Source organism: Malus sylvestris, chromosome 1 (genome assembly GCF_916048215.2).
Source record: "Malus sylvestris chromosome 1, drMalSylv7.2, whole genome shotgun sequence".
NCBI lineage: Eukaryota > Viridiplantae > Streptophyta > Magnoliopsida > Rosales > Rosaceae > Malus > Malus sylvestris.
Window position 1 is genome coordinate 14,276,758 of NC_062260.1, and position 23,635 is coordinate 14,300,392.

The 23,635-nt window shown below is 37.5% G+C and overlaps 1 protein-coding gene and 1 long non-coding RNA gene across 2 annotated transcripts; both read left to right on the forward strand.

Moving 5' to 3' along the window:
* Nucleotides 1-445: 445 nt before the first annotated feature.
* LOC126589818 (DEAD-box ATP-dependent RNA helicase 28-like) lies at nucleotides 446-7,881 on the forward strand. The gene is made up of 20 exons (XM_050258123.1): nucleotides 446-995; nucleotides 1,121-1,270; nucleotides 2,161-2,349; nucleotides 2,428-2,496; nucleotides 2,656-2,762; nucleotides 2,987-3,065; nucleotides 3,365-3,538; nucleotides 3,674-3,822; nucleotides 3,975-4,070; nucleotides 4,193-4,295; nucleotides 4,471-4,533; nucleotides 5,012-5,073; nucleotides 5,247-5,343; nucleotides 5,500-5,618; nucleotides 5,698-5,740; nucleotides 5,874-5,975; nucleotides 6,618-6,716; nucleotides 6,814-6,888; nucleotides 7,002-7,276; nucleotides 7,464-7,881. The coding sequence occupies exons 1-20, from the start codon at nucleotides 756-758 to the stop codon at nucleotides 7,477-7,479; spliced, it is 2,307 nt and encodes a 768-aa protein (XP_050114080.1). The 5' UTR covers nucleotides 446-755; the 3' UTR covers nucleotides 7,480-7,881.
* Nucleotides 7,882-20,134: 12,253 nt separating this feature from the next.
* Nucleotides 20,135-22,869, forward strand: LOC126601273 (uncharacterized). Its single transcript, XR_007615710.1, has 2 exons — nucleotides 20,135-20,468; nucleotides 21,887-22,869. It is a non-coding gene; the product is annotated as an uncharacterized LOC126601273 (long non-coding RNA).
* Nucleotides 22,870-23,635: the final 766 nt, after the last annotated feature.

Sequence of the window (23,635 nt, forward strand, 5' to 3'; positions counted from 1 at the left end):
GATATCTGTCAGGGGCATTGGCTTGAAAAAAAATTTGGTTTTGCACGTCACCTTTTTTCCTACTCACGTGGCTTTAGTTTTTTCCTTATTATATTGTATTTTGTTATTTTCATTAAATTTGAGGTCCTTTATATTAAATAAATTATAAAATTATTAGATAATATTTTGTTAAAATAAACTCAGTTTAAACTCTCTTTTAAATAGTATTTCATTTTTTTAAGGGAACTTTAACAAAAAAATTTCGATACTTTAATGAAAAATCATATTTTTACATTAAAAAATCAATCCTGATACTATTTATTTTACCATTTATTTTATCCTTATTATTAAAACTCAAAATTTTTAAGCATTTTTCATTAGTTTCTTTGTTTTTAATCTATTGGATTAGGCGTTATATAATAAGTAATAGTCCAAACCGAACGTAAACGAACTTCTCATCCCGCTCATCTCTTTCACTCTCTTCCAACAAAATAAAAAATAAAAAATAAAAAATAAAAATTTCTCCCTCCCTCTCTCACGCCGTCTCGTCGCCGCGAAACAGCCGCCATAGAGTTGGGATCGAAAAGGACTACCGAGGGAAATTAATTTCTCTAAAATCTGAGGTATAAGTTGGGAGAATTGAGAACCGATCAAACGGAACCGGAACCGTGCCCACCCCACCTCTACTGGTACCCGACGACGACTCAAAGCTAATAACTTGCTCATATATATACACACACACACACATAAAAGCTGAAGCAGAGCCGTCTATACCAATGACTCCGAGTTTCGTATTTGAACCCCCAAGCGATGAAGAATATTCCGATGAAGAGCAAGGTCTTGGCGATGGCAATTTTCAATCCTCATGGGACTTCGCATCTTACTCTGAAATAGTCTCCCAAGAACATGCCCATGGAAGCACCACCTCTGTCAATTTCAAAATTAAGAAAGCTTTGCAGCAGCAACCAATCTCACACCATAAAACTGCTGACGAAGACAACGAATCCAACAAACAAGTAACTAGTTGACCCTCTATTTATTCCATTTATTTGACTACTGAATATTAATTTCTTTTATGTAAATTCTCAAACTTTTTCAGTACAAAGTAGTAAATATCATTGGTTGTTATGGATTTGTTTAGGAAGATTGTAATCAGCCAGATTCCAGTGATGAAGAAGACCAGGAGGAAGCTTTTAATGATGACGATGCTCTAGGAGATGGCAATACTAATAGTAAGCCATTGATTCGGATTTGCGAGAAGTTGGACCATGCGAAGCCCACTCCAATTCAGGTTAGAATTATAATCCCCTATTATTCTTTTCTCGTGTTTCTTGTTGCTTTAAACAACTTATTATTCTTTCAAACTTCGTTAATATCTATATAGATTTCACTCAAAATGTATTGATTTATAACTCCACTAATATCCTTTAGATTCAATTCAGTACAACACCCTATAAAAGTTTCAGTCAACTTAGCTGTCGTGGTTCCTAAGTGGGTAGGAATAACACAAAAATTAATGATACTTTGTACATATTCCATTCATCATCAATGAAGTGTGCTGCAAGATCATACAATTCATGTTTTGAGTGCTTGTCGAACTGTTGGTGGTAAGAGAAATTTGGGGTGCATTCAATTCTTTCTTCAAATGAGCCTTTGATTGGTCATACATTCTAAGAAAAGTTCTAACATGAGTCCTCCTACAAGGCACGCAAAACAATGGAATTGCAACACTATAAACTGATTGAACCCCATATGCTCAATGGTACTAAATGTCATCTCATTAATAACAATTATCTCTACACAAGCTTTTAAACAAACGGATTGGTTAAACACCTTAGCAACCAACTTTTTACCTCCTTTCTCATCCCCACAAAGAATTTTTTGACTTTTATTCACATTCTCGGGATAATATCTACATTGTCTCTCAAGATGTTTTTCATGCCAGACTTTCTATTTACACTCGAATCGGCCGCATAGTCACCCAAGTTTCATCCATCTTTGGAAGGAAAAAACATTGATGGTATCAAAATTGATGTGCAATTTAGTAAAGGAGATACTAGTGTGCTTCATGCAACCCAAGACAGTCCATAGATCATAGCAGATAGAGTGTTGATAGATTTTTTATATGTTGATTATAATGAATATTGTTGCTTGTTAATTTTTTTGGAATATTATAAGCAGACTGAAGACAAAGACAATAAGGAAGGCGATGATGCTCCTCCTAATGCTGCCGATGACAATAATAAACCCTTTTTTGCCCCATCAGAGGGAGTTTCGTTTCATGCAAATTCATTTATGGAGTTGAACTTGTCTCGCCCTTTGCTTCGCGCTTTAGAGAAATTGGGCCATACCAAACCCACTCCAATTCAGGTTCAGAATTCTATACCAATGACAGACAGTTCATTTCTTGTTATTCTCCAGTATACTGAATTATTTGGTTTTGTGTAGGCAGCATGCATACCAGTGGCCCTTGCTGGTCGTGACATATGTGGGAGTGCCATTACTGGTTCCGGGAAGGTAAATTAGTTTGTTGAGATCTCTTCTAACATAGTTACCTAACAGTTGTGGTTAGGGATTGTGCTATTGGTTCTGGTTGGATCAGAATTGTCTTCACATGATAGCTTATTTTCTATTTTGATCAAATCAGTTTATACATTTGTTGTAATTTTTGCACAGACGGGTGCTTTTGCGTTACCAACTTTGGAGAGACTGTTGTATCGCCCCAAGCGGCTGCCAGCTATAAGGGTCCTTGTTTTGACTCCGACAAGGGAACTCGGGGTTCAGTAAGTTTAACATAGTTCCACATTTCTTATTATTGAGTTTATATTAGTAGATTTGGTTCTTATTTAAATGAGCATATTTTTTTGTGTGGATATTTTTGATTGCCAATTTCATTGTAATTGTATTCTTATTGTTCCTCAGTTCCCTTAATATCTTATTCCTATTTGAAACTTTTATTATTCTTGTCTTCCCTAATTAGTTTTGGATCATAATACTCTAATCTCAGGGTTCTGAGTATGATTGAAAAACTTGCTCAGTTCATGGATATCAGATGTTGCCAGGCTATTGGAGGGCTTCCAATGAAGGTTTGATTTATTTTTGCTTTATTATGCCTTATTCTGAGTTTCGTGATTTGAGGCGATAGGGACTCTTGCATATTTTAATACGATGGTAACTGGATTACTTAGTTTTTTTTTTCAGACATCACAGAAGTTTCCTTTTCTGGGGAGTAATATTAATATGTCATGTGGCTCATTACATAATGCATCTCTCATGTGGCTCATTACATAATGCCATCTAGTCAACTTCTTTTCATCATTTTTGGTGAAGAGTCATTTTTCTTACCATGTCGCTCATTACATAATGATGCCATTTTTTTAATCAGGAACAAGAGATAGCCTTGAGATCAAAGCCAGATATTGTTGTAGCTACTCCAGGACGCATTATAGATCATTTACACAATTCTATGTCTGTGGATTTGGAAGATCTTGCTGTTCTAATTCTTGACGAGGCTGATCGACTTTTAGAGATTGGGTTTAGTGCTGAAATTCGCGAGCTGGTTTGCTTCTGACCTCTTTTGGTGCATAGATGATAACATTTGAGATTTAGCTGATTTTCTGGAAAACAGAAAGTATAATTTATTCTCGTCTTTTTTCAAAGTATTTCAGTTCATAATTTCTTGTTTGCATGCTAGATTCGTCTATGCCCCAAAAGGAGACAGACCATGCTTTTTTCAGCTACGATGACTACTGAAGTTGATGAACTTGTCAAGCTTTCTCTTACCAAACCACTACGTCTCTCAGCCGACCCATCAGCTAAACGGCCAGTGGCACTAACGGAGGAGTAATTCGTTTACACTCGTTTGTGCTTTGATAAAACTGTACTGATATATGTTGCAGAATTTGACTCTATAATTCAATCTTTAGCATGCGTATATTAAAAATTCTGTAGGATTGATTACCATTTTGACTGTTTCCATTATTACCGTCATGTAGGGTGGTCAGGATACGACGAATGCGTGAAGTAAATAAGGAAGCAGTTCTACTTGCACTGTGTTCGAAGACATTCACTTCTAGAGTGATCATTTTCAGGTTCGTATGGTAACTGTTATCCTCTTAATGAATAATAATTGAGTTTAGTCCTCCTTATATTGGTTGACAACTTGGAGATCTTTCATCTATTCTCTGTATAATCATACTTCATCTTCTGTCAGTGGCACAAAAGTAGCTGCGCATAGGTTGATGATATTATTTGGGTTAGCTGGCTTAAAAGCTGCTGAGTTTCATGCAAACCTTTCTCAACCCCAGCGCCTACATGTGAGTAATTTGCCTGTTTGTTTGTCTGGGTTCTTTGTGTAATTAGTTACTGAAGTATTGTTCTATATATGCATATATAATTGCAACATACTCGATATATGTGATAGTCCCTCGATAATATCTTTGCTTCCTTGTTCTAATCCATGGCAATCCTACTTTTTTATTGTTTGTGTAGGCTTTGGAACTCTTTCGGAAGAAGGAAGTTGATTTTTTGATTTCAACTGAATTGATTGCCCGTGTAAGAACTACTACACATTTCTTGTCTGCTAGATGTTAGTGAGCATCTTGTTCACTCATGCCTTTGTATTTTAATCTAGCTCCCTCAGACTTTGGCTGATATTGGGCATTGTACCGATACTTAAGGTCACTACGATACTGTGCCTGCATCTTGTAGGAAATTACACATTATTTAAAAAATTGCTGATTGATTGTGGACTCTCACATAAAGAGACGAGATGGGCAAAACTTAACATGAGATTTTCAGCCAGATTTTATAGGAAAATGGTGCCCATAATAGTCTATTATTATACTACGCCACCCCTCATGGAGTCCTCTTGTTAGCCTGCATATGTTATTTTTATCCTATATGCATTTGGTGGGCAAGGGGAGAGAGGGGTGAGGTTCTTGGATTGTGGTCTCTTCGTCTGTATTTTTACTACATAAAGTATTAAAATGTTTCTACTTTATAGAAATTAATAAATCATTAACTTCTGTAGGGCATTGACATAGATGGTGTTCAGACTGTTATCAACTATGACTGTCCTACAAATCTTTCAAGGTAATGACTGAATCTCTCACCGTTACAATGTGCTCATCATAGTTCTACCCTTAATGTACTGTTACTGCATTATTGCATTTAGAATTTTATTGTTTCTGGTGTGTGTGCTTCTATTCCACTGTATTATCTTTTGTGCTTCTTTTGACTTCCATCTTTCCTGTTTCTTGGTGCAGCTATGTTCATCGAGTCGGACGTACAGCAAGGGCTGGCAGAGATGGATATGCTGTAACTTTTGTGACAGATAATGATCGGTCTCTTTTAAAATCCATTGTAAGGGTTCATATATTTTATATTATTTTAATTTTCTAGCATCAACCTTTTCATTTGTAGCTATAGAAGACTTATCCAATTACAAACTGATGTTGGCGGTTTCTGTAAAATTATGATTTTAACCTATCTGTTACATGGGGATTTCGATTTTAATAGGAAAAAAGGGTTGGTTCAAAACTGAAGAGTCCAATTGTTGCTGAACAATCAATTACCAAGTGGTCCCGGGTTATTGAGGAAATGGAAGATCAAGTGGCTGCAATTGTTCTAGAGGAAAGGTTTGTGTCTTTCTTCACAGTGGTTTGCTTATTTAATTATCGCTTGTGAAACTGTTATAAATTGTGAGCATATGTGCAGGGAAGAACAAGCACTAAGAGATGCTGAAAGGGAAGTAACAAAGGTATTTAGCACTGCCTTCCCTTCGTTGTCTTTTTGTGAGCACAGTCTACTGTCCAATTGTCTCGTTCTGTAATCATTGCTAGGTATGTTGATGTTATCTGTATTGCTCTGATTTTATGTTGTGGCTTTTACAGGCAGAGAATATGATATTACACAAAGATGAAATTTTTTCACGCCCGAAGAAGTCCTGGTTTCAGTCAGAAAATGATAAGAAGAAGGTAGTGCACGCAGCGAAGGTAATTTCTTTTGTTTTGTCAACATTATTTGTTTATTCATTTACAATTTTCTTTTATTTTATTTTTACTGGGGATTCCTTTTGATTTTAACTGACTACGAATTTGATATTTGCAAAAATATCCTTGATATGTCCTCTTTAATGTTTTTTTTATTAGATTATCGAATGTTAACTCCTGCTTGATATATGTCATTGTTACTTGAAAAATGGAGCGTATGGGATGTCAATTTCCCACGGGTACCCTGAGAGAGAGTCCGTTGGATGTAAACTTTAGCTTGGCTAAGATCCACTGTGTAATTCAGTGGAGACTCTCTTAAAATGCATGATTCTTTTTTTATATATATATAAGGAAAAGAAAAAGAAAAAACAATTGGCCATTCAATTCTCTATGGAAATTAATAATCTTACGGTTGTGGCATTCAGTAAGGAAATTTAGTGGATAGTGGGTTCTTATACAAGTAAAACTTCCCCAGTTCTCCTGCGTTTTAGTTCTTTTTGCTGATAGGAGTAAGAAACACCACTTAGTGCTATCTTAGATCTTGAACACTGTCTTAATTTGCATTAAGATGATATTTTTGTACTGCAAATACTTTTTTTTTTATGGGAAGTAACAAAGTACAACATGTGATTTTTTCATCGACAGGCATCCCTTGGAAGAGAAAAGCGTTGTGGAAATGATGTAATCAGTGCTCAGCAAGCCGAAGACATAAAAATGAAAGAAAAGAGGAAGCGGGAGCGTGAGGTGACTATAATATCACATCTGAGTCTGTGACTTTTCAGTTTCTATGTTCAATGGTAGTTTTTTTTGTTTAGCATGTAACTTGATCCATCGTGAACAGAAAAATTTGCCTCGCAAGATACGCCGGAAATTGGAAGCAGCTAGAGAAATGTTAGAGGATGAAAATCAGCTCAAAGTAAGTTCTTCTCTCCCACCCCCACTCCCCCCTCTCGAGCACACACAGACACACAGAGAGGTTACATACACACTTTTTAGTAGCGCATAATAATCAGTAAGTAAGAACTGCAGGGCAGTGAGAAGTTTAAAGAGAAGACAGGAATGCCACTTGTTGACCTTGCTTACAGACGGGCAAAAGCCATGAAGGCTGCACAAAAAACAACAGATGCTGGCAAGACTTTGAAGAAGTCTAGCAAGAGATGTAATCTTCCTCCACAAAGAACTCAGTCTAGGACAGATGAAATGCGGGACCTGTTCCACAGTGACATAACTGAAAGGAAGCATAGCAGAAAGCTTGGTGGAGCGGGAATGAAAAAGTCCAAGAGTTCCTTCAAGAGCAATTCAAGGTATGTAGCTCCTTAGCTTTTGCACATCTTTTTGGCTGTTGTATGTTTGTCTAATCTTTTTTTGTTGAGTCTAGGATTTTCATCACTTGAAAATGCACGCACGCATGATTGTAGGTATATTCACATATGTATTTATATTTCTCGTCTTTAATATGAAGCTTCACTCTCTATTTTTTTCGTTGTTCAGGTGCAAACGAAGATGAAGGAGCACAAGAAGCATCTGTTGTGGATGCTCAAGTGTAATGGAGAGCTATATTATGATGCATATCTATCTAATATATTATCCTTTGTTGGAGAGAGGATTATAATGTCTATTTATTTTGGACATGGATTTCGTATTTATGTTCCAACTTGAAAAGTCATCTCATGTATTTTGTTTTATTTTTTGGGTCTCGAATTATGGGATGCAAAATTTGTCAGATCCCAAGAACCAGTGTTTTCCGAGGATTCGGATTGATAATGCTTGCTTTAGGCCATGTCTGGCATGCCGTAATACACCGGCGATGCTTGGGATATGAACAGGGGTTTCAAAAAGTCGATGTTGATCTGGACATTATTTTTACATTTAGATTATGACATTGCAATGCTTCCTGGTTCTGTTTTTATTTTGTTTTTACATTTGGATTCACACACTGCAATGCAATGTCCTTTTCCTGGTTCTATTTTTCACATTTTGATGTACAGTGTCTGTTTCCTGGTTCCTTTTTTATTTTATTTTTTAACATTTTGATTCAGACATTGTGTTGCAGTGCTTGTTTATTGGTTCTGTTTTTTTCCGTCTCCTATGCTTCACACTTTGCACGACTCCTTTTACATTTAGATTCAAACACACGATGTTTCCGTTTCCTAATTCTGGATTGCAGACCGAAAACTCTTTGCAAACGCATCTTTAATTCAAGAAGGTTTTGATGGACAATCCTTTATCTATTACGTCATTTTTTTTCCTTGTGTTTTGTTTTTTGCTGATAGTTGCACTTTTCTTTGGAATGCCCTTTTTTTCTCTCAATATTGTGTTTGGTATTGGGAAAGTTTCAGATCATTGGGATTAATCGAACTATTTATTCGGGTTTGACGGAGGAGAGAGAAAGATAAAGAGGCAGGGAGAGGAGAGATAAAAATGAGAGAGTGAAGAGAAAGAAGGGAAGAGAGAGGCATGATAGAAAATTGGGAGAGAATGATGTAAATAAGGAAGAGAGAGAGTGGAGGAGATGAAGAATGAAATAAAGTGAAGAGAGAAGGGTAAAATAGTTATTTTATAATTAGTTTAAAACTCATGTGACATACTTCATTGACCTATTCATAATTATTATAAATAATTCATTGATTATGTCCAAAAATAAAATTGGCCATTGATATATGGCTAATTAGTGAAGGTTTTATTGACCTTTGGCCAAATATCCTTAAAATTTAAGTTTTTTTTTATTAAATAAAGTTATAGCATGATTTTTTATTAAAATAAATTTAACCCAAACACTATTTTCATAAAAGTTTCGTACTTTTAAATTGGAAACAGTAATATTTCATCTCTCGTGAATTAGCGCTGCAGTTGCGGTTATGCAAATTAGTTGGTTCCGCAAAAATTTTATATGTATGCAGATACCAAAAGTGTATCCTTGTAGGGCGTTTTGGTATTTCTGTACGTTTGTCAGGGATTTGCAGAGAGATGAGAGATAAGACAACGGGTGTCCGTTGCAGAGAGAGATGGGTGTTCGATGCCTAGGAGTGAAGTTTTGATGTTTTAAACTCAAGGTTGGTCTCCCTCTTGGTTCTTTTAGTTTCTTTGATCTGGGTTTTAATTGTTATATGCTCTGTTTTTTTGCTGACAAAGTGTAGGAAAAAGAGTACAAAGACCGTGGAAGGGGAGTATATCAATCGAACCATTTTTGTCTCTATGGATAACAAAACGTTATGTGGTATTTTTATGTCTACTGTAAGAACTGAAACGTTTGTGTGTAAGTAAACTTATGTGTTGTCCATTTAATTTGATTTAGTGTGAATTTATCTAGCTTTGTAGCTAATTTTATAGCAATATTGATTCACACGTTTAATTTCCTATGAACTTGTATGAATTTTCCTTTTTTGATTATTAATTTACTGATTCTGTGAATAATTTTGGCTTTTAGATTTGTCTGAACATTTTTCTGATTCAACATGCAGGTCTAGTATCATTTTACAGCCTTCTACAACTCTTTGTTCTGTCTTTCTCTCTTCCTCTATGTAGTTTTAGTCAAATTAAACTGCTCTTTTTAATTTAACTAAAGTGTTTAGAACTCAATTAAGTGGAAATTTACTTTGGTTTAATGACATTTAGGTGTTCGGTGTTTAGCGCATGACTATTAGGTGTACAATCATTGTGCACATGATCTTTTATATGTTTTATGTTGGATTTTTTTCAGCCCATGATGAGTTGTCCCAAGTTTATTAGGAATTATAGACTTGGAAGATTTAGTGGTTTTCCCAATTGGAGTGGTCTTCCCAAGTGGAGTTGTTTACCCAATTGGAGTTGTTTCTCAATTGAAGAATGATTCATAACTAATCTCAATTAGGATTAGCAATCCTTATTGAAGAAGACCTTTATTATGTCCATATAAGGGGACTATTGTGCTAGTTTTGAATTGGAGCAAAACAATAAATTGTATACCACTCAAGGAGTCAAAGAGAGAATATTGCAAGGGCAAAGTGTGTGCAAGAGAAAAGAAAATAGATAAAAAGTGTATTTCTTGTTCTTTTAGGTTTACCGTCAAGTTTTTAATTCTAGAGACTTGGCAAGATTATTGGTTGTGCTCATTATTGATATAATGAAAGACTGTTGTTGCTGTCCCGTGGATGTGGGCATATATAGCCGAACCACGTTAATTCTTGGTGTTGATTTGTCTTGGTTATTTGTTTTCGATTTCCGGAGCTTGTTCTGTTTTTACCATTCTTAAACGCAATATTCTCAACAAGTGGTATCAGAGCCTAGTTTGGCTGATATCCGTTTAGAATGAAGGGTGTGACACGCTTTAACTGGGTTACCTGGAAATCAAGAATTGAGGACATGCTTTACTGAAGGTGTTAAGAGCAAGCCAGCAAGTATGTCTGATGTGATTGGACCAAGATGAAGATGAGCGGTGTTTTCTGGCAAAGAAGTCTATAATTGCCTTTGCCAATGACGATGGTAATTTTGGTTTGGGGGAGCCTAATCAAGAGGAGTTTGATCATGAGATGTTCGATCAGACAAAGTCTGGTCATGGATACTGCGATTAGGGAGATTTTGGTCATGCCTGGTTATGAATAGTTCAATAAGGGGGAATCTCGTCATGAGTAGTTTAATCAGGGGGAGCTTGGTTATGAGAAGTTCAATCAATAGGAGTTTGATTGTCCTAAGTCTATTAAGAATTATAGACTTGGAAGATTTAGTGGTTTTTCTTATTGAAGAAGACCTTTATTATATCCATTCAAATGGGCTATTGTACTAGTTTTGAATTGGAGCAAAACAATAAATTGCATACCACTCAAGGAGTCAGAGTGAGAGAATATCGTAAGGGCAAAGTGTGTGCGAAAGAAAAGAAAAGAGACAAAGAGTGTATTTCTTGTTTTTATTCTTTTAGGTTTATCGTCAAGTTCTTAATTCTAGAGACTTGGTAAGATTATTGGTTGTCCTCATTATTGATATAGTGAAAGATTGTTGTTGCTGTCTTGTGGATGTAGGCACATATAGCCGAACCACATTAATTCTTGGTGTTGATTTGTCTTGGTTATTTGTTTTCGATTTCCAGAGCTTGTTCTGTTTTTGGATTCTTAAATGCAGTATTCTCAACATTTTAAACATACTATGTCGTAAAATTTTCAATCTTGCAGCAATGCGCGGTGACACACCCCGATCCTGATATTCCCCAAATACTAGGATAAGCACGTGCTGGCTAACACCCGAGGGTGACGAAAACTATTTATTGAATGCAAATGTTGAGAATAAGGAATAGATAAGACTTAGAAATATAAAAGAATAATGAATATGCATTTAAGGAACGTATTTAGAGCATACACCTAACTAGAACACTAAAAGAAATAATATAAAATTCAAAGAATAAAAGAATGGGTCCTACACCGAGAGAACTCGAAGATGTCGATGCGAAAGTGCCTTGAAGTCGGGATTGTATGCCTCGATTCTAAGTCATGAAGGGGGCGCAAAACAAACATGAGTGGACCAAGTTGCTATATATATAATAAAACAGTTATCAACATACTAACTCCCAGGTTTTATGAAAACACATATATATCATGATAAACATAAGTTTTTCGAAACCTAGCATGTCGTGCAATGTCTCAAATCATAATTTGTATATATAATAATCACTAGTGAATTGTCCGATAACCCGCAAGCCCCATGCCAGCTCCTTGTCTCTGAGCAAACAGTCAAAAGAAAATACACTTCATGCCCCATGCCGGCTCCCCGTCCCTATGCTAAATAGCCAGAGGAAATACACTCCAGGCCCTATGCCAACACCAAACCGTCACCTGGAATGGATTGGAATCTATCCCTACGTCTTGTAGCGGAAAGGACCATAAGATATTTAGAACACCCAAAATCAATTTTAAAAGAAAAAGATCTAGCTCAAGATACAATTTCACAAAATACTTCTTTCGTTCCGATAAAAATCAAGGCGGGTTGTTACAATTTACCCCCATTAAATAAAATTTCGTCCTCAAAATTTAAAATCATTTACTCAACTAAAATACCCAAAAATAGGAAGAAGAATATATGTATAAAGAGTAATCAAGTCAGAGTGGGTGCATCAAAGATAATATGTCACACCGTCGCGAGCGGGTTGCAAAATCCTCTATCATGCCTCCAAACTCTTACTTTCTTCTCCATCAGTGTAAAAGTAGAAACATACTTTAATAAGATATAAGGTCGAAAACACAAAATAGCTTAAGGTCAACAGTAAGTACACAAAATACGATAACGTCAAAATAGATATGTACTAACATATATGTCGAAAACTCGTGCCCAACTTAAAACTAAAAACAGAATTAATTCCCCCAAAACATTTGTAACGACAAAAATAAATAACTAAAGTAAAGGAAGTTAAAATACTTATACTGAAAACCAAAATTGAAAATGAAGGTGGGCCTCGCTCAAGCATACATACTTCACATATTTTGAGAATAGATGTGTCTTTGGATCGAGTCCTAAGAATAACAATTCCGCAACAACTGCTGAAGACGGATCTTCTTGCCCACTTGCTTAACAAACCCAACGAATAAGTTATCGATACCACAGTCGGCCGCTCGCAATATTGACCACACATTTATTGTCTCGATAAGCAAGAAGTAATTTCCTAATGGTGCACAATTTCACACATCGTAAATTCGATCCTCCGAATACCAGTTAACAATACTCCTCTGCCAACCAGTGTTGCCTGTAAAAAACTTTCGTACCATGTCGCAAAAGTGCCATACTCAAACCGAACAAAACAAAAACTGTCGTCGTAAAACTTTATCCAGCACCAAGCATCCAATCCTCCTCAGTTCTTCCAAATGTGACCAACTACTCCAAAGTTTCAACAGTAAAGAACCCATTTGAAAACTGTACCTTGGGATTTAAGAGAAGTGGCTACCATGTTAGTAGTAGACCCAAAAGCTCGAGCCAAGCAAGCAAAAAACAAGAAGTCACCTTTCCCAACATGCAGTATCTCTTGGGAACTGTTGTAGTGCTCAAATCACCTCTCTATTTTTGCTTAGTTGCAGATTTCTAGTCAACCAAGGTCAATGTTGATGGAAAGAATAAGGACTCTCAAGTGATTAACCTAAAAACAAAAAAGAGTACACACCTTTCGAGAGAAGTGTAAAGATTATTCGATTCTCGCCTCGACCATGCTGTAGTGCCATCCCAGAGTGCACCAAAAAGATCTGCTAGAAGTGTTTCGACAACAACGTACTCACAAACAAAAGAGTCCTGGAGTGAAGCAGTGAAAAGATGCGTTGAAACGAACATATAACATTAGAAAAGAACCGATGTGAATCCTATAAATTATAGTAAGATGGTGACATAATCCGCTAACCTTCTGTACTAAAACCTTCATCCAACTCTTACTAAAAGACCGCTCAAACCTCATGCCCAAGTGCTCATGAACCGAATGATCCTGGTGTGAGGTAGTGGAAAGCTGCGTTGAGGTAAGCACAACACATCATCGAAAAGGTCTACCAGAGTAAGATATGATGGTTATGAATTGCAGCAAGATAATGAGTGGTGACCATTCAATTTAGTGTGAAGATAGTGATGCAATCAGCTGATCACTTACACTACAATATTCACCAATCTCTTACAAAAAAAAAACTCAAACCTCACATCCACTTGGAATTTTTTCTGGTAAATCTGGTAAGCTTGTGAAAAGGTTATGCTCCTAACGTTCCTATCCGAATCGACATGAATTGGGTGCACACTTTTGCCAAAACGATCGATCGTGAATTCTTCACTAATTGAGTGAGAAGCCATGCTGAGAAAGCTGAAAGAACACTCAAGAATTTGAGGGTCAAAACAAGTTCTTCAAAATTGAAGTAAAAGATATTTGGTTTTGAATGAGAAACCATGCCGAGAACAAATTTTTATTTTTTTCTCAGTGTATTGTTCCGGCATGATCCAGTTCACATTGAGAAACAAACCAGCGAAGGAAGGTGAAGTTGCAGAAATAGAAGTCACTATTTATGATTATTTGGTTAATTATTACAGTAAGGTTGATTGGTTTCTTAGCCAAAAAGGAAATAGGTCTAAGCTCAAGATTAGTTAAGAACTGTTAATGAGGTTTGACGAGGTCAAAGACATTTTGAAATTCACAATACTTTGTGAGAGCTGTTTTGTTGATGCACAAAACTGGAGGTCTTGGAACAACGTAAATCCGACCGTGAATCTACAAGAAATGTAAATAACACAAGTTGTATCGTGGTTCACCCCAAGGTTTGGGCTACATCCACACTGATTATGTATTTATATGAGAGGTGAAGGAGAGAATCTCTGTAATGAGAGAAGATGTGAGAGAGGTGAGAAGGCTCCAGAAATGGCCTCTGAGGGTGAGAATAAGGCCTCTCCTAATTGTGAGGGTGATGGGTCATTTTATAGAATAAGGACTCATCACTTATTACATATTTGCCCCTTCTTTTATTACAGAATTACATTTAAGTCCCCTGAGTATTTATACGAGGTCTAAATACGAGGCCCTAAATATGGTATAAACAGTAGTCCCCCAAGTCTTCAGTCAAGAGAGTCTTTTGGCTGGAGACTTGAAATTCAGTCCATGTGTGGGCCGAAGTAACTAGATGTTGTCTTGAACTAATGCTCGATATGAGGCAGTGCTCAATCTGAAATGACGCTCAACTAGAAGTAGCACACGCTGTAAGGCTGCTCGGCTCGTGGCTTATGTTGCCTTGGTTGGTTCGGCTTACAGCGTTTGAAGGTGAGGGAGTCTATTTTATAGAATAAGGGCTCACTCCTCAATACATGAATGATGGGCTAGAGTTGATGCTCTCTAATGATGGTGAGGGAGTCCCTTTTATAGAATAAGGGATTGCTCCTCAATACATAAGTGATGGGTTAGGAGTGATGCTCGCGGCGAGGCGGTTGCTCAGTTGGCAGCGTTGCTCTCTAATGATGGTGAGAGAGTCCCTTTTATAAAGTAAGGGCTCATTCCTCAGTACATGAATAATGAGTGATCTCTAATGAAAGTGAGGGATTTCCTTTTATAGAATAAGGGCTCGCTCCTCCATACATAAGTAATGGGCTAAGTCCCCCAAGTATTTTTCATGAGGCCTAATATATGGTACATAATGTAGTCCCCCAAGTCTTCGGTCAATAGAGTTTGTTGGCTGGAGACTTCAAATTGAATTCATGTATGGGCCGAAGTGGCGGTTGTTCGGAGGTGGTATTTGTATACCCTGCATTGAAGCTTTGTAGGTGAAGCTTTGCAAGTGAAGTTTTGAAGCTGAAGCTCTGTAAATGAAGTTTTTGAAGCTAGAGCTTTTGTAAATGAAGCTTTTGAAGCTAGAGCTTTGTAAATGAAGCTTTTGAAGTTGATTGACATGAGTGATGCTCATGAATGTTTATGTTGATTGACATGAGTGATGCTCATGGATGTTGTCATGAGTGATGTTCATGGATGTTGACATGAGTGATGCTCATGAATGTTTATGTATGATTGATATGAGTGATGTTCATGAATGTTTATGTATGAATGACATGAGTAATGCTCATGTATAATTTAGAGTACTGGGCGTATTTTTGATCACTTGGTTGGTGGCATGAAGGAGAGTACGGGTTGTACATTTCATCACCTGGTTTGTGGCATGAATGGCTAGTTGCCAAATGATATTAGAGTACAGGTTGTACATTTCATTACCTAGTTGGTGGTAATAGCGGCAGGTTGCCGAATAATTTTTGGAGTACTGGGCGTACTTTTGATCACCTGGTTGGTTGTAATAGCGGTTGGTTGCCGAATAATTGTGGAGTGCTGAGCGTACTTTTGATCACCTAGTTGTTGGTAATAGCACTAAGTTGCTGAATAATTGTGGAGTACTGGGCGTACTTTTGATGACCAGGTTGGTGCTATTTCGGGCTTATGGGTCTTCGCCTTCCACGACATGCCAACCCATTTGTTTTGGGCTTTGCCCTTTTTTTTTTTACCCTCTGATAGGGTTTATATAGATGTCTCTGAAAGATAAGAAAAATAAACTACATCGTTTTAAAGTAAGGAAACCCTTATCTTCCCCCTAGATCTTCCCGTAGCTTTCTCAGAAAATAGGAACATGCATGATGACAATGTGGATATCTTTTTTGGCTTTAGTAAGAACATTTTTTTTTTGCGTTGCAAGGCAGAGCATAAATTTGGTTGGCCGAAAAGCTGATGAGAGGAACTGGAAGTGCGGGTCGCCGGTGGTACCTACTCTGTTTCTTAGGCGGTGCTCTTGGGGTACACTCCGATCTGGGCCATCAAGTTGTGCCATAGCATCAACAAAGCGGGGGAATTTCAAGTATACTATTTTTGTAACTTTTGAAATCATAGTTTGGAATATCTACTGCTTGCCCATGCTTCAACTTGTCAATTGAAGATAACAGTTTATCGATGTCCAATGCATCAGGATGGTCAAAGTTGTACTCATGTACATGTTTAAGTTCCTCATCGGTCAGATTATGATAAAAGGAATCTAGAATATGCCCCACTAGCACCGCCCATAACAAAGGGCTGTTTTTGCATGTTTCCATATGCTGATGTTGTTGGTTGCTCCACCTTTTGTCTTTATCCTTTGTGTTGTCTGCCACATGCAAAAGGAATAAGATAAAAAGAAAGCAAAAAAAAAAGCTTATCTTCCTGTTTTCCATTGGTAGATGTGGCAGGTTTGGTGGACTCCAACATAACAGCAACCTTATCATTTTCTCCATCCTTGTTGGCCATGAGGACCATGACGGGCTCGATACGTCCGACCTTGATGAGGCTACTGACACTCCGAATCCGACGGCGGGAGAGCTCGAATAAGAGAATCATGCCCTTGATGTTGTTGTACTCGAGGAGAGAGACGCATGCGCCTACTTTGGTGATGTTCTTCACCTGGATCATCACCGCCATGTCAACATCCGGGTATCGCGTTTCGTACATCTGGCACTCCAAGTTCGGCGTGTGGAAAGCCATGCTTGCTGCTGCTTCCTGGTGGATTGAATTGCCTAAGGTTTAGCGTTTCTAGAGAGTTTCTGGTTTGCTTGGCGCGCCGGAGCAAAGAGAATTTCTGTTGCTGCTTCCCTTACCCGCCAAGTCCGCCTTCCAAACAGGGAAGTTTCAATGTGGTGCTCTGTCAATGTGTTGCTCTGCCACGTCTTGATGTCGTCGATTTTGGTGGCGGAGGGAAGCTTGTTGCCCTGATTCGCCTCCATGGAGGTCAGTGAGCCGTGAGCCTGTCAAACATGTTTTCAAACAGGCTCTCGCTGAATGCGGTTTTAGGCCGATTTTTGTCGGCAGCCCAGGAAGTTTCGCGGCGGCGTGAATGGCAACCATACCTCCATTTCTACGACTTCTTGCACACTTAGCAGGCAGATCAAATGCATTCATGATGGGAATCATCTGACCTCTTCCAGGAAACATCATGCACCTCTGATGATGGGCTTGCTGCAGTCATGTCTTTTTGTGAGGAAGAAGTGGAATCGAAGAATACGAACGAGAGGGCAGGTGAGGAAGGACTCCAGGAACGGAATTCGAACCCGAACTCACATTCGTCGTCGCAGAAGAGGAAGAAGTGGAATCAAGAGAGGAGACGTAAGTGGAAATTCTTTGAATCAAATCGTAGAACAGATTATGCGAATTCTCATAAATCAAAACCCACTGTTTCAAATGCCGTCATTTCCATTTTCCTCCACCAGATCTGTGAATTCTCATAATCTCTTGCACCACCCACTTCTCAAGATCTGCGAGATAGCTTTTCCGAGTGAGATGGTAGCGTCATCCATTCCGACGATGGTGACATTGACGTCGCCGTCAGTGGATTTGCAAATCTGAAAGGCAGGGACGCGGAGGCGGAGTTGACAATCAACTTCTCTCAACTAAGGAAACGATGGTGAACCCGAACTCACAAGATCTGGATGCTGGCCAGGTGGGTCATGGGAGGAAGACTGAGACCGAGAGAAATGAACTGATGAGGCTTGTTGTTTTAGCATTGGGCTTGTGGGCCTGGGCACGATGATGAACCCACCAGAGTTTTGATTTTGATCTCCCTCCTCATCACTAACAAACCACTTTGAGTTCTGAGAGATTTTCTTCCACATCTTATCTTTTCATGAACCTCACAGAAACAGGTGAGAATTGGAACTTAAAAGCTGGGTTGATTTCAACGATGATGTGGAATGAGCGTAGATTTTGATCCCAAGTTTCTACAGATTCACGGCGGAGGTGAAAAATTGAGAGAGAACCGACATAGCTTTTCGTGTCGATTCTCATAGACGGCGCCAAATGTTGATGCACAAAACCGGAGGTCTTGGAACAGCGTAAATCCGACCTTGAATCTGCAAGAAATATAAATAACAAAAGTTGTATCGTGGTTCACCCCAAGGTTTGGGCTACGTCCACACTGATTATGTATTTATCTGAGAGGTGAAGGAGAGAACTTATGTAATGAGAGGAGATGTGAGAGGGGTGAGAAGGCTCCAGAAATGGCCTTTGAGGGTGAGAATGAGGCCTCCCCTAATTGGGAGGGTGAGGGGTCCTTTTATAGAATAAGGACTCTCATTTATTACATATTTGCCCCTTCCTTTATTACATAATTATATTTAAGTCCCCCGAGTATTCATACGAGGTCTAAATACGAGGCCCTAAATATGATATAAACATGTTTCAAAGTTCAAAAATTAAACATAGAACCTCTAAATCAACAGAATGACGAAGAAAGAAACAAAACAGCTTGGGTATGCATGCAGTGACACGATTGGCTACCTTAAAGTGATGATCTTGAACAAACCAAAGCTCAATGATTCCAGAGAAGTTCAAAGTAAAGCTCAATCTTCGTACAATAATGAATATGGTAGAGTCTTAAGCCATTACACTAAAAATTTACAAGGCTGAACAGTTAATGGACAATAGCACTGATCAGTTGGACTACACGCAAGAAGCTAAGTTCACCTCTACCGAAAAGTACGCGAACAAAGAGCTAGGGTTTACCGCCAAGTACTAGACCTAGGTGAAGTTCAAGGAGTTTGTTTATCCAAACAAGACTGGATCTTCATCATCCAAGTCCAACTACAATAGCAACAAGAATTGCAACTCCTTTTGGGAATTAGTGGGAACAACGTCTGCTACCGAGGAATTTCCAAGAAAAGCAATTAATGTAAACGAAGTCAAGTTCCTTAACCGTTGGCTGTCAACTTTACACCAAATTCTTCCTTAAATGCATATTCATTATTCTTTTATATTTCTAAGTCTTATCTACTCCTTATTCTCAGCGTTTGCATTCAATAAATGGCTTTCGTCACTCTCAAGTGTCGGCCAGCACGTGCTTATCCTGGTATCAGAGCACTAAAAGAAATAATTTCGGGATTGGGGCGTGTCAGATTGGTATTAGAGCATACAACTAACTAGAACACTAAAAGAAATAATATAAAATTAAAAAAATAAAAGAATGGGTCCTACACTGAGAGAACTAGAAGATGCCGTTGCGGAAGTGCTTTGACGTCGGGATTGTATGCCTTGATTCTAAGTCCTGAAGGGGACGCAAAACAAACATGAGTGGACCAAGTTGCTATATATATAATAAAACAGTTATAAACATACTAACCCCCAGGTTTTATGAAAACACATATATATCATGATAAACATAAGTTTTCCGAAACCTAGCATGCCGTGCAATGCGTCAAATCATAACTTGTATATATAATAATCACTAGTGAATTGTCTGATAATCCCCAGGCCCCATGCCGGCTCTCCATCTCTGAGCAGACAGTCAGCGGAAAATACACTTCAGGCCCTATGCCGGCTCCCCATCCCTGTGCTAAATAGCGAAAGGAAATACACTCCAGACCCTATGCCAATACCAAACCGTCGTCTGGAACGGACCGGAATCTATCCTTACGTCTCGTAGCGGAAAGGACCATATGATATTTAGAACACCCAAAAACAATTTTAAAAGAAAAGATCTAGCTCAAGATGCAATTTCACAAAATACTTCTTTCGTTCCGATAAAAATCGAGATGGGTTGTTACACGCGGTTCGCAATTTCTAGGAAAATACTATAGTGGAAGTCGAGCACCCATGGTCTACACACACATTTGACAAAACTTTTCTAGAGACTTCAGCAAAGGAATTATAATATTAAAAGTGTTAAAGGATGTAAGAATCAAGCTTCAGTCGATGATCAAGATGGTGCCACTTGTCAGTAGATTAGGTGTTAAAGCTGTCAAGTTTGTTATGTTTGTTAAGAGAGAGATTACTTGGAGAGTAGGCAATGTAACTTGTGTAAAAGGCAAGTCCTTGTTTTTCAGAACACAGTGAAAATATACCAGAAGCATTTCTCATTTCTCCCTCTCTCTCGACTTCTCTCTCTACTTTCTGCAATCTCAGTGCTTCCATTGATGACCTGCAAGCTCAAGTTTCATCATCCTTACGTGGTATCCTTTCCAGCGATGGAGGACTCTCTTCGATCCTGATATCTTTATGCTTCCGCAATCTTCTCTGGTTGTTCTCTGGTATGCGTTCTTCTTTGATCTTTCTAAATTTAGCTAGCAATCTTGAATCTTGCATATATGATGTTCGATGAAATGTGTCATAAGATTTCTTCTTCCTTGCTCTTATCTCTGCACAAATCTCTCCTCTGAAAAGTCAGTTTTCTCTTCGAATTAATCAAGAAAAGTACTCTAAATTTCTTCAAGAAATTCCTTCTGCATCTATATTTCTGCTGCGAGAATTCAGACAAAATGATAAAATCTGCTATAATTTTGCAATCACATGTCTTCCCATTGGAGCTTTGGTTCTAATAAGCTTCTTTGGCTAAAGATACTAGTTTCCTTAATTATATACTCTTGACCGTCCAGGATTTACGAGAGCTTCACTAATTTAGCCTTTCAGGTTACGTAATATTGGGGTTGAATTTTCCAATTTGCCACTAGGTCTTGGCTTTCCTCTTGGAGCTAATATCCTTTTCATCTGTTTAACTTTTTCGTCCCTGCTTTCTTTAGTCATGATAGAGGAGTTTTGATCTAGTACTGTTTTTCGACTGTGACAAGTTGCATTTCTGAGTTATGTCATTCTAGCTATCTCTTCTCTTTTATACAAACTAGGTTTGGGTAATTTGATACTCAATTTTACTGTCAATGATTGATTGGGCAACATCTCCCTGTCCAATCTCTACTCAATTGCTCTGGTTTTCGTAACTGGAAACATTTGTGCATGCTTTCTGTGGTTCAGATGGTTTTCATAACTAGAAACATTAGTCAAATTAAACAGTAGCATTTCACAATGGCATCATCCTTGCAAGAGAGAGTTTACAGAAAAGAACTCACATTTGAAGGACATAGCTCTCATATTTTTTACGCGGACAATGCATGTGCACTTGTCGCCATTGGTATTTCCTCCTCCATTTCTCCTCCTCTCTCTCTCTCTCTCTCTTTATATATATATATATATATATATATAAATCTTGCCTGGTTTTGTGTCCAAAAGTATGAGTTGCATGTGATTGTAATATAGTTTGAACATTGACATTTTTACATGTTATATTGCTAACTTCCAGTTTAGTTCTAGGGTTCCTTATAATCAGTTTTGTTGACTATTCAATCAAAAACTAAACTGGGGTGAATGTTTAGCTAGCGATATTGAATATGCATTTTCTGTTCGGTGGGTTGTGCCTCTTTATATGCATCTCTCTCTGGTTGCTAATTTTCTTGTTGCCCGTGGACTATAGAAGTTGAGTTCTCCTGATGTTGTTTCATTTTTTGTTTCTTAATTCGGTGCAGAAACATGAGAGAACTGGATTTTGTTTTTCCGTGGTTTTGTTTGTGATGAACCAATATTTATACTATATATTTTCCTTTTTTTATATTTCTTTTCTTGTCTAGTTTAGTTGGAAGTTTGAGTATTTATGAGTTTTGCCATTTTGTGTTTCTAGGAGCAGCAAGATTGAGTTTGGTGGAAAAGTATGCAAACGTTGGAATTTTTTTAGTGATTCCAGTTGGAGCTGATTCACAAGAGATCGAAGATGATCATATCAAATTTTCAGCTCAAAATTCCCAGCCAATTGTTCCCAGCTTAAAAATAAAGACAGGTCAGCGTGCTGACAAGGCAGTTTGGACATCTGAAGGTTGCACAAGAGATAAGTACATAATTAAAGCTTTCTAAGGACATCTCATTCATTGAAATCTAAGGACTTTTGGTCTACTAAACGTTATGGCCAAATCTGCCCACTCCATTTGGCTAATAAAAATAAGAAAGTAAAGGCACTTGTTTTGTCCTTTACTTTGTCATCATCACTCGGCAGACAATGGGTTTTCAATCCCACTCATTTGGCCTTTGTAGCATTAGAAAAACAGAAGCTTTTGGAGGAGGAAAGTGGAACACACGGCTGTTTATTCCTTTGTCTAATAAAATAAGGTAAAGAAGGGGGATAACAATGATGGCCTTCCACTTGTGGCCTTGGTGCTTTGAAAAATCATTGCCTTTTGTTTAAGGCAACACACGGCAGAGAGTAAAAGAAGGGAGAGCAGAGAAGAAGAAGAGGAACGGACAGAGTTGCAGGAGCAATATAGTAGAAAGCAGAAGGGATGCTGCAGCTCCAAGAGGATCGGAGAGCTCAAGAGATAGCTTCCTTGTAAAAAAAAAGGGTTGTCTCTTTCTTTGATTTTTCATGGATAATTTCTTATGTATTCAAATAATTATGTATAACTAATTTCCTTTTTGCTAGAGTGAGGCCATGAGCCGCAACATGATTACGTAGATTTCTCTTTCAATTGCTTAAGTGTTGTTACATGCTTGCTTTGATATTTTCAATCTCTAAATTAAACTATCTATGTGTCTTGATGATTGATCACCATTATGATGCTTAGAAAAGTCATTGGATGCAATTTTGAATGAATGTCACGTTAAAATTGGTTATACTTCTTGTGATTGAGGATTGTAATTTCTCCTAAGGTAAATATCATACTCTTAGCGATTACATGGTTTAACAAAAGGATTTTCATCAAGATTAATGAATCATTCATGCTTATATTTAATCCAAATGTCATGGATAAATTGCATGTAGTGGTATGCGTTTTAACTTGAATGTCACAAGTAAAACATACACAAGGAAAACTCAACCTTCAAAGCATATGTGTTTTCGATTGCTTAAGCAATTGGAAGAGCTTCGTATGAGTGTTGTTGGTAAAGGTTGAACTCTAGCATATTGTCAATCTATTTTTCTTCAATCATTTATTTTCACTTGAATTTCCTCATTTACTTATTTTGTTTAGTTGAATCATTATTTCTATAAGCCATTTCCCTTTTTAGATGTTTGTTTAAGTCACGTACAATAGTATTTAGTTTCGTTGAATTTAGTATAGTTCTTAGAGTTAACTAAGTTAAATACACAAAAGCTCATAAATTGTTTATACCAGTCCCTAAGGAGATTGAACTTGCTTGAGCCATTAAAAAAATTAAAAAAAAAACAGCAATTAATTTAGTTGAGTTTCGATCTTTAATTAAGTGCAATGAATGTGTAGTGTGAGATTTTTGTCTTTGTTTAACTAACTAGTGGTTGCCAATTTGCATAAACTATGTTTTTTATGCATCTAGGTTTACTTACCTTCTTTTCCTTTTTGTTGTTTAGTTAGTTTCTGTTAAGTTTTATTTTATTTTACTTTTATTTTTATTGTGGCTTAAT

Excerpts from the sequence above, each read along its gene's own strand:
- LOC126589818 (XM_050258123.1), top strand. The coding sequence starts at position 756 with ATGACTCCGAGTTTCGTATTTGAACCCCCAAGCGATGAAGAATATTCC. Across the intron at positions 2,497-2,655 it reads CCATTACTGGTTCCGGGAAG|ACGGGTGCTTTTGCGTTACC; the intron begins GTAAATTAGTTT and ends ATTTTTGCACAG. Across the intron at positions 6,717-6,813 it reads AGAGGAAGCGGGAGCGTGAG|AAAAATTTGCCTCGCAAGAT; the intron begins GTGACTATAATA and ends CATCGTGAACAG.